Here is a 16,725-nt window from a genome sequence, read left to right on the forward strand (position 1 = left end):
CTCCGTGTTTCCACCCATCTCGGAGACCAATCTCGACATCTCCTCGGCCAGGCAGCTTCCCAGCTAGCCCCTGGCCTGAGTCAAAGGCTGGTGGGCGTGTTCCACGCCCGAGGCGGTGTGTTGGACCTGGTCAAGGCTGGGGAAACCAAACCACTGTATAAAGAGACAGCAGCCACCGGGCAGCAGGCAGCAGAGGCTTTGCTACGGACCGCTCGCCTCCAGTCCGCTCGCTGCTGTGTCCAGAGCCGCTCACCACCCCGGAAAGATGGCACCGGTTGCGGGCAAGAAGGCCAAGAGGGTGAGTCTGCAGGGAGCCTGAGAGCATTCTCAGTACCACCACCAGCTAGGTACCCCCCAACGGTGCCGAGGGGCACTTGGAGCCCGGCTGTGGCCCAGCATCCTCCTCCTTGGCGGCCTTAGGTCAGAGGGGACACCCAGAACTTTTGTGTGACCCGGGGCTTCTCCTACAGAGCGCACTATAGGCAGCCTCTGTCTCCCTGCACCCCACGGCTCCACTTCGGACCATGGTGCACCCCGATGTGTGGGATGATTGCCTTCTGGACCCAAGGCACCCCCCGCAGCCACCTCGGAAGTCAGGGCGCCCCCTTCAGCCCCCTCAGACTCAACACTTCCTGAGTGCAGCACCCTAAAGACCAGGGAACCCTTCCAGAGAAGCTGCTCACAGACCCAGGGTGCAATTTCCTACCCAGTGGAGGTGGCCCTGGCTGGTGGCTTGCGGGGTGTCGGTGCAGGAGGGGCAGTCGGAGCCCGCCTGACTGCCGGACGGTTCCTGGCTCGTGCCACCTCCCACCCGACATCCCGCCAGCTGCGGCCAGGAGGACAGGACCGCGGGGTCGTGATGGTAGGTTTCGCCCGCAGTTTGTCTCAACGACCACAGAAAAATGCCTTACACCAAAGATAGTTTCGGAAAAGAGTAAGTAGAGTGATTGTAAGACATTGAGGAAGGGCTGTTCACAGAATTCTAAAAACCGAAATGCCTGCGGGTCCCACTCCTAACAAGAAGCACATTGCTGCTTCCCAGGGGACCGCTGGACACAGGAGTTCAGGGCAAATCAGACCTTCTTTTGGGTTAGGGAGAGGAGGGATGGACGGGGAGGAGGGAATAAATTTGACTCTGATATCAAACCCAGCCACAGAAGACCCCAGGAGATGTCTGGGAGACAGATGGAGCCAGGCTGATTATACCCCTCAGTACCCCAAGCAAGGAATGTCCTGCTGAGAAACACCTGGGAGGCCCAGTTTGTAAAAGGAGAGCCGCCATTCAGAAAGACACCCCCCCCCCCATGGAAGAAAGCTAATCTTGTTAAAATTTGAGAAGGATGTACGGCTCATGTTTTTGAATTACTGACAGTCCATTGATGTCCCTTGAAGATTACAAAGAGTGACTCATCACACACACACACACACACACACACACACACACACACACACACACACACACACACACACGGAGTTTGGCCCCATTTGTAGAACCATGGATTCTAATCCACTTCCCAAACTAAAGCTTAGAATCTTCTAATGGCATGTGGATGAAATCCCAGGAGAAAGGCAAGAAGATCATTGTTCAAATCCAGCCTAGCCTATACAGTGACACATGTCTGAAAAAAATAGTAACTGTGTGTGTGTGTGTGTGTGTGTGTGTGTGTGTGTGTGTGTGTGTTGGGTGGTGGTCTTTAGAGAATTATCAAGAAACAAGTGGCATAAGGGTGCCTCCCCACTAACCTTGTTTCTGTTTAAATGTTAAAACAAGAAACAAGGGCAATAATATGCCTACATATTTGCATTTAAAAAATGTTACAAGGACACATATTCATTGCAAAAAACTGGATAAAACACAAAAAACAGAGCCTGCAATATTTTGATATATGTATTCTGCTAGTTACCTAGGCAGATACATACTTTAAAAAATAAAATATTACATATACTCCTTTGTAATAATTCTTCACACACACACACACACACACACACACACACACACACACACACCAACTAAGCTTTTCATAGCACATGCCACTGTTTAGCTTAGGAACAAAGAAATTCTGATGTCTACGTAACTAGAAACTTAGTAGAGTCTAAGTGTATGCTGATAACCACTCAACCATATGATCGGCATGATAATTAAATCACCACTCCCCCTATTTCCAAAGATCAGATTTCTGGCTATGCTGTGTATTAAAGTGCTGTGGTACTAAATTTGAAAACATGTTCAGGGAGAGTTGTTAACTGCCACAATGTCGCTAGTTATTTCCATCCAAAGTGAGTCAGAGCTTATTTATGGGACCATTGTTCATGTGAGTGATACATGCATGCACATACACACACATACACACATATATATAAAACATATGTATACTATATATGTATACATAGTGTATGTATATATGTGTGTATATGCATACATATACTTGTTAGTTTGTATATATATACACACATATATACTTGTTCATTTAAGATGTAGTGTTTAGACACACTGTAGTCATGATGAATATTTGGATTTCAAAATGACACATGAGCAATTCTGTATCTTTATAGCTGTTTGCTAACTCCCAGACTTCCAGACTAAGGCAGTAGGTAGCATACACCCCATGTAATTTCCAGTTCCACGGTGAAAATGTCAACAGTTTCTGAGCACTTGCTGTCAGATGGCATGGGCTGGGGCTGTGGAGGGTTGAAATGAAGGAGGCGCTAAGAAAATGGAGAGGAATTTTGGTGCAGAAGCCTGTGATTCCTCATGCTGTCTATGTAGCCCATGCTCTCTTCTCCTTTCTAAAAATCTGCAGATGTGGTTAGTAAACAGAATGTAGTAAGTGTGCACACACCAATGTATCCCTCAGAATTATTCAGAGCTGCCCCACGCTCCCTCACCTCCTGAAATCAAATCTAGAAACCGTTTAAGGATGCAAGTGATAAGGATCTTGAATAAATTATTCAGAGACTTTCATTCCCCATTTCTAAAATCAGAGAAAGAGAACTTAGATAAGGTATGTTTAATTTAAAGTTCATGATTCTTAGACACCGCAAAAACAGTTATACCAGTAAATTACTTTCACATCCATAAAAGCCCTTTCCAATTCACAGTTCAAAATCCATCTCTTGCACCTGAGCACAGTGGCAGCCTTTCCACAGCACTGAAATGGAGTGGCTATGGAGAGCGGACTGGAAATCGACTCCTGAACGCTTGCCTGTCGCTTCCCTGTTCTTGGCACGGAGTACAGGACGACGTAGTTACAGACCCATGGGTGCATAACAGATCTGCTGCTGCAGAGGACGCCAAGAGATTTGGCCACCTCTGTTCTAGCTGTCCCAGGTGTCGTGTGACTTTTCAGTCTTCTACCGCAGCACTCTATGCTACCCCCATGTCTTTGGCAGTGTTAATCCTCTCTCTCGTTACTGATAGAGGAAGAAGACGGGCCGTCATCCTTTAAGAACATGCACCCCTGGTGATGTATCTCAGTAGCAGAGTCTTGCCTAGCATGCACAGCTCCTGAGCTAAGTTTCCAGCACTTCTAAAAAAGAAAAAAGATGGGCTTTCTCAGAGTGGCCATAGTCTACAATCTATTACATATTTTATAAGGAATTAGAGGAAAAGAATTTAAGGATCCCAAGCCCCCCAATAATAAATGATTAATGAAATTGAAATCCTAATTGCCCTAATTTGCTCATTATTCACTGCTTATGAACTGAATTATTACATTATGCCCATAAGTATGTAAAATTTAAAAATATATATATAAATGGGAAAAATTTATGCTCTTTTTTTTTTTTTAATCCTGCTGGGGATAGAATCCTGAGCCTCGGGCATGTTAGGCAAGTGCTCTACCACTATGCTATAGATCCAAGTAATTTATCATGTGTACTGAAAGACGCCCAGGCTATACACATACCCACAAACCCAGTACATATACATGAATATACCAATTTTTCAATAGCTGAGCATTCTAACTAAAGTAATGCATAAAACACATAATAAATTAATGTATATAATACAAATATATTTTTCTGATATTGATGCAAAAACACAGCTCTTACCTAACAGGAGTGAGATCGTTTATTCTGGAGTCACTCTGAGTGATTATGGTGCAGGTCACTCTAAATTCCACGTTCTTTTTTTTTTTTTTTTGGTTTTTTGAGACAGGGTTTCTCTGTGTAGCTTTGCGCCTTTCCTGGATCTCGCTCTGTAGACCAGGCTGGCCTCGAACTCACAGAGATCCACCTGCCTCTGCCTCCTGAGTGCTGGGATTAAAGGCGTGTGCCACCACAGCCTGGCTAAATTCCACGTTCTAATATTGTACCAGCTTGACAAAGTTTTATAGTCATACAACAAAGACATTCATAAACGAAGGCACTCTTTAAATACGTTGGTGGAAATGTTAGGGAGGCCAGTTACAGCAAAGCAGAGACACTCTGTCATCAGCCTCAGATACTATCTGACAGCATTCATAGTGCTTGGGTTGGTTGGTAACTGGGGGTCTGTTGGAACATTCCAGAGGATTTACCTAGATGTCACAAAGATGTTAGGTCATGTACAGAGGAAGACAATTAATGGCCATTAAGAGGATGATTTGGCTCTGGACTTGCAACATTTCAAACTCTCCTCGTCACTGAAGTTTTCTCTTTTCTTTTTTTAATGTATGTTTATTGCTCTATCTGCATGTACACCTTTATGCCAGATGAGGGCATCAGACCCCACCCCTACCCCCTACTATAGAAGATTGTGAGCCACCATGTGGTTGCTGGGAATTGAACTCGGGACCTCTGGAAGAACAGCCAGTGCTCCTAACCATTGAGCCATCTTTCCAGCCCCATCACTGACCTTCTAGCTAGCCAGTCATCCTCACAAAGGTGGAGACTCATTCACACTAAGAGTGCTAAAGACACTATACTTCTCAGGAATACATCTGCAAAATCACTGAAGATAGAAAGTATCTTTGAAACTCAACTCCCGCCTCTCCCTCATCTGTAAATTCAGGGAATCTTAGAACGTTTAAACGCCGGAGAAGTTGTGATCGGAGATGGAGGATTTGTCTTTGCGCTGGAAAAGAGGGGCTACGTCAAGGCTGGACCCTGGACTCCGGAAGCTGCTGTGGAGCACCCGGAGGCAGGTTGGTGCATGTGTCCATTCTAACTTATGATAATGTGTGCTATGTTGAATGAACCTCAAGAGCCAACCACGAGACAGGTGCATGCTTGCAATGTTTCCCATGCTTGCTATTGACCCTGAGCACTGGCAACCATCGGTGCAGATTCACATGCTGCAAAGCACAAAGACTGTCCCTGCTTCTACAGAGAACCCACTCCCTGGTCCCGGCCCTTGACTTCAGATGAGTCTAGAACTTGGATCATCACCTTGTTTTCTGCCCCTCTCCCCCCTCACCAATCTCTGTGTGTTCACTGTTCATACAGACAATCCACCCAGCAGTTTGGTAAAGCCTGAATCTCCTCTTCAGTGAACTCTCCCCTTGTCATACCTCTGCCACCCACCCTAAAATTTACCATTACCAGGAGATGTCCACACAGGATGCGCTGACAACAAGCCACCTCTTGACGACCACCTCTTGTCTTCCTGTCTCTCTCTGTAGTCCTCCTGGTCCTCCATCTCAAGAAGACCCTTCATCTTTTGCTCCAACCAAACTCTGAGCATTCTCCCTCATGTGCCTGTCCTTCTCTCATACATGTTAGGGTCCGTGGTACCACATCATGTCCCTCCATCGTATATTTAACAACTAGCTCAGTTCACACTACTGCAGCCCAGGCCTCTTTGCAGTCAACTACCTGCCTGTCTATACCCATTCCATGCGCCTTATTCCCACTTGACTTTTTAAACCTCCACTCAATAGTGACCAGGAAGGAACAATTGCTGTCTTTCAAGGCAGAGGTCTCTGCAGATTCTTAAGCGAGAGGGAAGCATTCATCTTTTAATGGGAGGAACTGAGACTGGACAAATGTCTCAATCATAGTTATACTTTCTCATCGGGACGGCCAGCTCACAAATAACAACACAGAGACTTCTTCATTATGAAAGCTCGGCCTTTGCTTAGACTTCCCCCAACTAGCTCTTATAACTCAATGAACTCTATTAATCTACATTCTGCAACATCATTTGGTTACCCCTCCTCTGTACAGTATGTCCAATGGGTTTTGCATCTTACTGGCGTCTGTCCGCCTCCCTGCCTCCCAGAGTTCTCTCTCTCCCTGGAAATCCTGCCTATTCTCTTCTGCCTAGCTTTTGGCCACTCTGCTCTTCATTACACCAACCACAGCCATACCTCTTCACACAGTGTACAAATACCCCACAACCCTGTTGGTAAAGTGCTTACTCCTCAAGCACAAGGACCTGAATTCCATGACCCCCCCCCCCATAACACAACCCACATAAAAAGGTGGATGCCTGTAATCCAAACCCTGGGGAGGCATTGATGGAGGATCTCCGAGGTTTGCTAGTAAACCAGTGAGCTTTGGGTTCAGTGAGAGACCCCATGTCAAAAAGTTATGTAGAAAGCAATTGAGAAAGACACTGATGATCAACCTCTGGAACACCACCCCCCCCCCCCCCCACACACACACACACACGAGGAATGGATGGATTACTTCTCTGGCCCAGAGCATTCTGGAAGGGACCTGTGTTCTCAGAGTTCTTGCATGAATCTACTCATACATTATCACCCCTGTCTTGAGGTCCCATTTCTCTCTAATCAGTGCCCTGACTTTAGCATAGCAGGCCTGTCTGGTTGATACTCAGGCCTTCAGGGGCTCCGCTTCTGTGGAACTTTGTCCGGGGCTAGATGGTTAGCTCTTTCTGCTCTCTAGATGCAGGAGATGAGCCTCTACCCAAGCCTTCCAGGAGGTCCTGACCTCCACACTCTGCCTTCAGTTGGGATGATTTACCATGAATCTTTCGTTATCTTCCTCTAGTCTGTTGATGGCACTCAACAGCAGAACACGGCCCCAGACTAACTCATCCATCTGGGAAACTGTCCCTATTCTGGGGCAGCCACCACAGCTCACCATAGGTGAACGTTTTAATTGTGTCTCCCTGAGAACCTGCCAGGAGCTATCAGTGATGGAGAGTGGGTACTCCTGGTGGGTGGGAATGCTTATTATTGGCTTGAGGAAACTACTGAAAAACATGTTGAAGTTGGAGCTCCTTCAGGCCATCACCCCCAAAATTGCAAAGAAAAAACAGAAAGAAAGCCAAAAGAAACTGTTCATTTTCTGTCTGTAGCAGGGTCAGAAAAGACAGATCTGTAACACATCCTTCCTGGGACCATTCTTACAGGATGGTGGCTATGTTTGCCTTTTGGGGGAAGGTTTTATATATATATATAGGTTTTTTTTTTTTTTTTTTTTTTTTTTTTGGTTTTTCGAGACAGGGTTTCTCTGTGTAGCTTTGCGCCTTTCCTGGAACTCACTTGGTAGCCCAGGCTGGCCTTGAACTCACAGAGATCCGCCTGGCTCTGCCTCCCGAGTGCTGGGATTAAAGGCGTGCGCCACCACCGCCCGGCTAGGTTTTATATATATATATTTGAAATATTGATGCTGAGGGCTGGGGATGCAGCTAAGTATTAGAAAAAATACTCACGCTCTGAATGGGTGGGGTGATCAGTTTCGTGTATATTTTATGCAAATAAAACTACGTGTCTACCAGTGATTTTTTTTTTTTTTTTTTTTTTTTTTGGTTAAGTTTGACTGAGCAGTAGCTAGAATTGACAGAGGAGGAACCTCTGAGGAGGTTTCCTGTAAGCTGAACTTGATCAGAAACACTTTATATAAATGCAGCAAAACCTGAATGTTCAGTGCTGGAGGCAGAACCAGTAAGGAAAGGCGGTGTTAAGGTCCCGTGACAACCCATGCAAACCACGTGGGGATCGGATGTGGGCCCTGAGTTCTAGAAATGTGAGGATTTCAGAAAGCTGCTTCTGTAGTGCATGTGCTGCGTGTTGTACGGTACTCCCATTGGGTCCTACAGCACCCCCCTCAATTAAATGTGTTGACCCCCAAACCCCCATCCTGGGGATTGAACTCAGGGTCTCGACATGCTATTGTGCTGAGTTAACTCTTCAGCCCTGGATTATGTCTTATTCATTTGTATTTTTTGAGACAGAGCGTCCCTAAGTTCCCTAGGCTGGCCTGAATGAAACTCATGATCCCCCTGCTCAGCCTCCAGTGCTGGGTTTACCGGACCCACCACACCCAACCCTCATTCCTTTAAACATCGATGTACATGACTACCGACACCAACACTTCCGTGTTAGTTCAGGTCACCTTTTGCTCCCAAGTGATGTTTCTGCCAACTTAATATTCCACTGGACTACAGTTGTGACTTGATAAAGCAGCGATTCTCAACCTGTGGGTTGCGACCCCCTTGTGGGTCCAAGGACCCTTTCACAGGGGTGCCGAAGACCACCAGAAAACACAGAGATTTACATTATGATTCATAACCAGCAAAATTACAGTTACGAAGTAGGAATAAAAATAATTTTATGATTGGGGCTCACCACAGCATGAGGAACTGTATTAAAAGGTGGCAGCATTAGGAAGGTTGAGAACCACTGTTGTAGAATAGGCTTTGAAATTTCAAAAACTTGGATTTCTCAGCTGGGCATGGAGGCACACGCCTTTAATCCCAGCACTCAGGAGGCTGGGGCAGGTGGATCTCTGTGAGTTCTAGGCCGCCAGGACTACATAGTGAGATGCTGGAGAGAGAGAGAGAGAGAGAGAGAGAGAGAGAGAGAGAGAGAGAGAGAGAAGGAACAAATTGGTTGAAAGTAAAGAGATGTCTCAGTTATTTGGGCTCCCTAGGAAAATTTATAAAAAGACTTCTGTGTTATAGAATGTACGTGTACACAAATAGGTACACAAACATCTCCTTCCAGGATGTTTTCATGGGCTTTCAAGAAATCCACTCCTGGACCACCTTGGTGGACTTTCTGATTATAAATCATGCCATCCTAGTACCTGGGGTCTCAGTCTGTACTCCTAAGTCCCCTATAACATTCCTCTCCAACTCCAGCAGCTCAGTGTTAGTTTGATAGACAGGGGCTCCCTATGTGCTGTTTTTTTTTTTTCTTTTTATCTGATTCCAGGGCTAATTAAAACGAGCTTTAAAGCTTAGGTGTGTGTTTAAGTTCCTTTCCCACGGAGAGCTAAAGTTTCCATGATTAAAAGAGAGGAAAATCATGAAAGGGTTGGCTTCAAGCTTGGGAAGCTGTTTTCTAAACTACGGAAGCTTTTTTCTCACTTGTTCATCCATTCAAAGACAAAAACCCGTGGGTTTCTGCAGTCTAGGCACTCTACTGAAGCAGAGGCACAACTCCGGCCTTAGCCTTGCCCTCCAGTGCCCCAGCTCACTTCCCGGTCTCTGACACAGCTGCCCTCATCTGGGTTTTATAGGCCTCTGACAGTTCCGAACACATTCCAGGGATCTGCAAGGCTGCTGGTTCCATCCTTTGCCTGGCTAATTCCCCTGACAAAAGCAAACACTAAGATTCTCATTCTATAAGAGGAGTGCTTCTCATCTGTCTTAGCATGACAGTTCCCAGCAAGGCTTAAACCGAGAATCAACCAGGGAACCTTCAAAAAAAAATGAAAATAAAGGACAAAAAAATAATGTCGGAATCCCACCCAAAATGAGCTGGAATATCTGTGGGTTTGACCCTCCCTCAAACCTATCATGTTTGAAAAGCCTGCAGGGGACCTGATGAACACCATAGGTTTAGAGGCAGTATTTTAGAGCCAAGTACAGCTCTGTAAATTGAATATAGGTAGCTATGTGGGAGACAGTTTCCACATACGTCTTCAGCCATGAAAGTGTTTCTACTTGCCATTCATCTATGGGCTTATAGTTAAAGGCAGTGCTCCAATGCCCATTTTATTGAACATTCATATTCTCTCTCTCCCCTTAAGATTTATTATTTATTAATTATACGCATGAGGTGAGGAGGTACCCTGGGAGGCCAGAAGAGGTCATCCGATTCCCTGGACCCAGAGTGACAGGTGGTTTGTAAGTCTCCTGGCATGGGTGCTGGGAACCAAACGCAGGGCCTCTGCAAGGGCAGCGAGTGCTCTTAATCCCTGACCCACAGAATCATCTTTTAGTGCTGGAGTATACCGATTCACCACCGTAATCCCAGCACTTGAGAAACAGCGGCAGAAGGATCAGCTGGAGGCCATCCTTAGCTCCAGAGCAGGTGTGAGGCTAGCTTAGGCTACATGAGACCTGTCTTAGTTACTCTTCTATTACTGTGACAAAACACCATGATCAGAGCAACTTAGAAAAGAAAGCATTTAATTACGCTTACAGTTTCAGTTCATGATGGCAGAGAAAAGGCATGGTAGCGGGTTGTCAGAGCAGCAGCTGAGAGATCTCTCTCTCTCTCTCTCTCTCTCTCTCTCTCTCTCTCTCTCTCTCTCTCTCTCTCCCCCCCCTCTCTCTGAGACAGGGTTTCTCTGTGTAGCCCTGGCTGTCCTGGAATTAGCTCTGTAGATCAGGTTGACCTCAAAGTCTGCCTCCAGAGTGCTGGGCTTAAAGGCGTGCATCACCACAACCCTGCTGAGAGCTTCACATTCTCATAAGAAGGAGGCAAAGTGAACCCCCAAAATGGGGAGAGTCTTTTTAAATCTCAAAACCAGGCCCCAGTGACACACCCCCTCCAACAAGGCCACACCTCCCAATCCTTCCTAAGTAGTTCCTACCAACTGGGAACCAAGAATTCAAACACATGAGCCTATGGGGGCCATTCTCATTCAAACCATCCCAAGACCCTTTCTCAAAACACAGTCAAACAGAAACTCAACATGATCTTTCAGAAAACACTGGGCTAATCACATATATCCCTGAGGTCCAGAGCATAATCTTTGGTGGGGGGGGGCGGTCAGGCTCGTAGGCCATTTGTACTCATCTGGTGTCCTGCCACTTCCCACACATCTCGTCAGTGTTCGTCTAGACTTCCTTCATCCCCCAAATGCCAAAGCTGATGATCCCACCTTGTGTTTGCTCAGGCTGCCCCTCCTACAGGGACTGGCCTTCCCACTTCCACCCTGTAAGAGCCTGGAACTCTCCAACATGCAGCCCCGGTGACTCCTTCTCCCGTGGTAGTGAGCAGAGCCCCGCCACACCCTGCTTCAGTCAGGTGCCCTCGAATGGATCGTGAGATGCTCCCAAGGACGAGAAAGCAGATTGGTCCCCTCGTGTCCATTAGTGCCTTCTGCAACGAGTCATGGACAAGTTGACAAGGAGCAAATTAAACCAAGACCATGGTGGTGGGGAGGGGCAAATTCAGAGCCATGAGCCCTGCCCTCGCCATCCACCCAGCCCTCTAGCCACGGCAGCTTGGAGAGAGGCTCCAGGAGACCCAGGTTGCCCCCTCCCTATGCCCAGATGGGTGAATGCCAGGCCGCCGAAACAGCCATGTTGATGTTTGTTCACCCGGGAGCCCCTAGACAGCATCGCGCGTGGGCGCGTGGGTGGAACCACGGATCTGCTGTGCTCTCTTCCAGTTCGCCAGCTTCACAGGGAGTTCCTCAGAGCCGGATCAAACGTCATGCAGACCTTCACTTTCTACGCCAGTGAAGACAAGCTGGAGAACAGAGGGAACTACGTGGCAGCGAAGATATCTGTGAGTACCACCCGCCACGGCCACTCCCTGTGAAGGACATCGCAGGCACTCCACTCCACAGGTTCCCACAGAGAAAAGCTGGAGTTTTGTTCTATCACCGAACCGAGAGACACGTGACTCGCATTCTCAGGGCTGAGTCACACTCTCTAAAGATTAATGGGAAGGCATTTCGGAAGCAGATTAAAGTCTACTCAACAATGTGTCCTGCTCCTACATTGCTAAACAAAGTGGCATCTTTGCAGGTCCATACATCCCCTCACATTCCTTTTTGAGACAGAATCTTACTATGCGGCCAGGCTGGCCTCGAACTCACAGAGACTCGCCTGCCTCTGTCTCCCAAGTGCTGGGATCAAAGGCCGGCAGAATACAGGGGACAGCAAGTCTGAGCACTGCCCAGTTCAGCGGCAGTCCCTTCGGTCATTGCCGAAGCCCTTGCTCATCGGGGCTGAGATTTTGTCATATCTAAAACGAATTGGGGGCTCTGAAATTCCGACAGTCTGAATGACCTGTGGTGCTGGGTGTCCTGGGGTTTTGTTTATTTTTGTTGTTGTTTGGGAAGGTGGTTGGTTTGTTTTGCTTTATTTTTTTAAAGATTAATTTATTTATTACATATACAGTATTCTGCCCATATGTATGCCTGCGGGCCAGCAGAGGGCGCCAGACCTCACTACAGGTGGTTATTAGCCACCATGTGGTTGCTGGGAATTGAACTCAGGACCTCTGGAAGAACAGTCAGTGCTCCTAACCTCTGAGTCATCTCTCCAGCCCCCTGTTTTGTTTTATTTCTTAAGGATGAAGTGGGATTTTGTGGCTGTTGTCTGTAGTGAAGGGTGGAACCCAGTACCTCAAACATGCTAGTCAAGAGCCCTGCCCACAAGCTACACCCCAGATCAGGTGGCCCCACATGCACTCCTAGGCACTCAAGAGACTGAGCTGAGAGGGTCACTTGAAGGTGATTGATTGATCTACAAACGATTGATCTACACAACCCTTGTTTTCTGGGACAAAAATAAATGATTTTAAAAATAAAATTAAGAGGCAGGCATGTAACTAATAATTTTTTCTTCAGTTTCACGTGTAAATTTAGATGTGTCCTCTCCTCACCCACTCTAGGGGCATAAGGTCAACGAAGCTGCCTGTGACATTGCCCGTCAGGTGGCTGACGAAGGAGATGCCTTGGTTGCGGGAGGGGTGAGCCAGACGCCTTCATACCTCAGCTGCAAGAGTGAAACAGAAGTTAAAAAAATATTCCAGCAGCAGCTGGAGGTCTTCATGAAGAAGAATGTGGACTTCCTCATTGCTGAGGTAAGCGAGGGTAATCCATGACCAGATGAAACCCTTTCTCTAACCTGCTCTCTCCATGTCAACGTGGGGTGGTGTTCAGATCTCAACACAGAGCAAAAATATTTAGCTTTTGAGGTATTTTTCCACCTAAGACTTCTGCTAATGTTGACTCAGTTCATTGAATGCAGTAGATTATCATCAAACCTTTTTCTTTGATTCACACTAAGGAACTGTCAACTCCATTCTCTTCTGCATCAAAACTGCTTAGCAAATGGGTTCCCATTAGACAGTTCCTCAGGTAATAGCGGAGTGGCATTCTTGCTGTTTTGTGGGAAACATGATTAAAATGTTCTTCCCTTCACTGGTTTCAGTATTTTGAACATGTGGAAGAAGCTGTGTGGGCGGTAGAAGCATTAAAGACATCTGGTAAACCCATAGCGGCTACCATGTGCATTGGGCCTGAAGGAGACCTGCATGGGGTGCCGCCCGGAGAGTGTGCTGTGCGTCTGGTCAAAGCAGGTAACCATATATTTTCATCAGTTTGCCACTAGTGACCTTTAAAAATCACATAAAGAAAATGCACTGTTGCAGGAATCAATACATACCGTGGTATGTACCAAGGAACAGACACGGAAAAGCCACAATTTTACTTCGTATACACGTGGAAGAATATACGTTCGTGTGTGTGTGTGTGTGTGTGTGTGTGTGTGTGTGTGTGTGTGTGTGTGTGCCTGGCATGTGTGTGCACATGTGGAGGCCCAAGGTAAACGTTGGTTGTCCTCCTCTGTTGCTTTTTCACCTTATTTCTTAAGCCAGGGTCTCTCACGGAAGCCGGAGCTCACTGATTAGCTAGACTGGCTTGGCCACTGAGCTCCTGGAAGCCGTCTTGACCACAATAGCACTAAGGCTACAGGTGTGTGCTACTATGACCAGCTTTTTATGTGGCTGCCGGGGATCTAAAGTTAGGGTCCACTGAGCCATCTCCTCAACTCATGAACTTACCTTTTTAAGGAACGGTCCAATTTCATTCTCTAATTCCCAAGCCACAACAAATGCACGGCAGCCTTTTGAAAGGGGCAGCCAGACATATGGCTGGAGGTTTAATGCTTAGAAACAAGAAGAATGTTCGGGTAAGTCCAAAGAAACGTTAGGAGAAATTGTTTTATTTAAACGTGTCTCAAACTGAGAATCTTTAAACATTAATAACTTCAAAGTTAGTTGTCTCTTTGCCAAAGTTTTTCCTTTCTCATAGTGGCTAGCTTGCTTTGCTTCGTGTAATTGGTATAATAAATCAAAAGAAATGTTGATATGAAATACTGACCACCTAATATATCTTTTTATCCAATTTCTGTTCCTAACATTGGGTTTCATTTCAATTAGGAGAAACTCACAGGCTGTTTTCTAAACTGTCGCATTTTAAATCCAAGTTATAACTCAGTGTCAGGGGAAGAACGACCCACTCTGTGAACTAGAGACGCTTCAGTGACTTGTTTAATTTATGGTTCTTACCCACCTCCTGATTGTTCGTAAAAATCTTTTTCATACTTACCATTAACAGTAACCAATATTTGTATTTAGGAAGGAAATGGTATAATACTAGTTTTTATGGGAAATATAAAATGAGGAGAGGGGTAAGTTAGCTGTCTACAAGAGGACAAAAGGGAACGCCATCATCTGCGTTGATAATTGCAGGGCCTGCAGCAGGCCCTTCCCCATCATTCTGCTGGCCCTTCACGTCCTGTGCGCCAGCGATAGCCTCAAAGGTAACCTCACTTATTTCATGTACTGTTTCAAGTCTCTTTCCCCCCCTGCCCCAGATTAACATCCATGAAGGTGGAGACTAGGTCTGAGCCCTCTGTGGCTAGGACAATGCCTGTCACATAACGGACTTTTAATAACCCATAATAAACCCAGTCCATCTTCCGACGTTTAGCTCAGATTTTATCTCCGTGTGCCTGACATGGTCAGCCCAGCCCTGAGAGCACATCACTTTCTAGTTATACCACTCATTTGGAATATCTGCAGTTGGCACTTTTCCACCTATGAAAATGTTGATAGGTCGGATGTATTTAGAATATGCCATGATAAACCTAGCTGTGCATGGCTCTCCACTGCAGACTTATAGCAGAATCCTTGACACATCCTTATGTCACGTCAGTATCCAAGAAGGAAAAGTGATGTATAGCCATTACCTAGTTTAATTCATCATAAAACCTTATGTTCATGGGCCAAATCTTGGAAAGTACTGAGCAAGGTAAAATATAAAGTCTGTGATGTCAGAGACCACATTATATCTATATTTTCTCTTACAAGGAACCTTACGTCTAGCAAGTATCTAATAAATAGCCAATATATAATTAATTAATCGTTATAAAAAACTAAACAAAGAAAGAGAAGCTATGGGCACTCCACGTTCAAAATCAAGGTAAAAAGGTCAAGATCCAGGTGAGAATGGGTGTGGTGTGCGCACACCTGTAACCCAGTGCCAGGGAAGCTGAAGCAGGAGGATGGCTTGGAGTTTGAGACCAGCCTGGGCTACAGAGTGAGACCTAGTCTCACAAAACCTCCAAGTGAAGATGTAAAATAAACAGAGGTAGGTAGGATTGCTCTCCCAAGCCTGAAGCTTGTCACTTAGGTAGGCTGGGTGGCCAGCAAGCTCCTGCCTGGGATTGGCCTGTCCCCACCTCCCCCCCCCCATCCCACACCCCGGCATGGTGCTTACTGTCTTCCAGGACTGTGCCAGTGGTTTGGTGGGCACTGGATTTGAACTCGGTTCCTCTTGCGTTCACAGCGGGTGCCATCTCCCCCAACCCTTTACAAAATGTTTTTAAATTCAAAGAAAAAAAAAAAAAAGAGAGGCTTTAATGGGAATTCCTCTCGTGTTGAGAGGATAGAACAACAGCATGCTGCCCCTTACTCCTTTTGACTGAGGAAATTCCCAAAATCATATCTAACGATGGCCACCACGGGTCATCCTGGGTCCAGATGCAGGACATAATGACTATAAAAGGTTTTGGGGTGGGTTTTTTTTTTTTTAAGACATCTAAAACATATTTGTCTCATTCAATCAAGCATCACAACAACAGATTTCAGAAGAACACACACGTTTAAGGGTGACAGCTCCGTGTAGCTTCCTGTCTGAGAGGCTGATAATGCAAATGAGAACTTTGTCCACATGACTGATAGGTGTTAACCAGATTAGTCACCTCGAGTCAAAAGAAGTTTTTGAGATTTTTTTTTCCAAACTACTTAATCCTAGACACACAAAATTCTTTCTCAGAAACAGAGTTGCCCCCCCCCCCAAAGAAAGACTTTTTCCCTAAATGACTTTCTGCTGCTGCTGTGCCCAAGAAGTCTTTGTGAACTTATTAAACATGCCTGGTGAGAGAGGACATTTATTCTGGCTTCAGATGAGCAGCGTGATGGTAAACACAGGTGCCACGCAGCAGCTGGGCGTGTTGAAAAATTTCTGTGCTCGCCACATAATGTCAAACCCTGAAAAACTGACTGCTGCAATTGAAAGTAAAAAATTTTAAAAAAAGCCTCTAATAATGATTAAAGAAAAAAAAAAAAAAAAGATGGACGGCCCCGTGTTCTTAAGTGACACTTCAATTATACCAGACTCTTCCGAGCACTTTTCCCAGAAAACACTCCCTGGCTGCTCGCGATCACTCTTGCTCACGGGTGACAGAGGTTAGGGTGAGTGAAGACCAAATGCGGTCCTTCAGTTCATCGCCGGGTACCTGCCTCCTGCTGGAGACAGGAGCCCCGGGGAACCTGCCAGAACCCAGCGGCTCCCTCCAGC

The 16,725-nt window shown here is 46.1% G+C and overlaps 1 protein-coding gene and 1 long non-coding RNA gene across 3 annotated transcripts in view; one reads left to right on the top strand and one right to left on the bottom strand.

Moving 5' to 3' along the window:
- The window catches only part of Bhmt (betaine--homocysteine S-methyltransferase), a 21,700-nt gene continuing 4,975 nt past the window's right edge, over nt 1–16,725 (top strand). The window contains exons 1-5 of the mRNA XM_037209500.1: nt 1–298; nt 4,991–5,123; nt 11,518–11,636; nt 12,750–12,941; nt 13,292–13,439. Coding sequence (XP_037065395.1) covers nt 266–298; nt 4,991–5,123; nt 11,518–11,636; nt 12,750–12,941; nt 13,292–13,439 — 625 coding nt within the window. The 5' untranslated portion in view covers nt 1–265. The remainder of the gene's footprint in view (nt 299–4,990; nt 5,124–11,517; nt 11,637–12,749; nt 12,942–13,291; nt 13,440–16,725) is intronic.
- LOC119088735 overlaps nt 13,451–16,725 on the bottom strand; it is a 14,957-nt gene continuing 11,682 nt past the window's right edge. Inside the window, exons 2-3 of one of the 2 annotated variants that reach the window (XR_005092437.1) lie at nt 15,643–15,732; nt 13,451–14,026 (exon numbers count right to left, since the gene is read on the bottom strand). This is a non-coding gene — a long non-coding RNA (uncharacterized LOC119088735). The remainder of the gene's footprint in view (nt 14,027–15,642; nt 15,733–16,725) is intronic. The other variant, XR_005092438.1, reaches the window with a different exon arrangement.

Source organism: Peromyscus leucopus, chromosome 11, assembly GCF_004664715.2.
Source record: "Peromyscus leucopus breed LL Stock chromosome 11, UCI_PerLeu_2.1, whole genome shotgun sequence".
In the NCBI taxonomy this organism is placed as follows: domain Eukaryota; kingdom Metazoa; phylum Chordata; class Mammalia; order Rodentia; family Cricetidae; genus Peromyscus; species Peromyscus leucopus.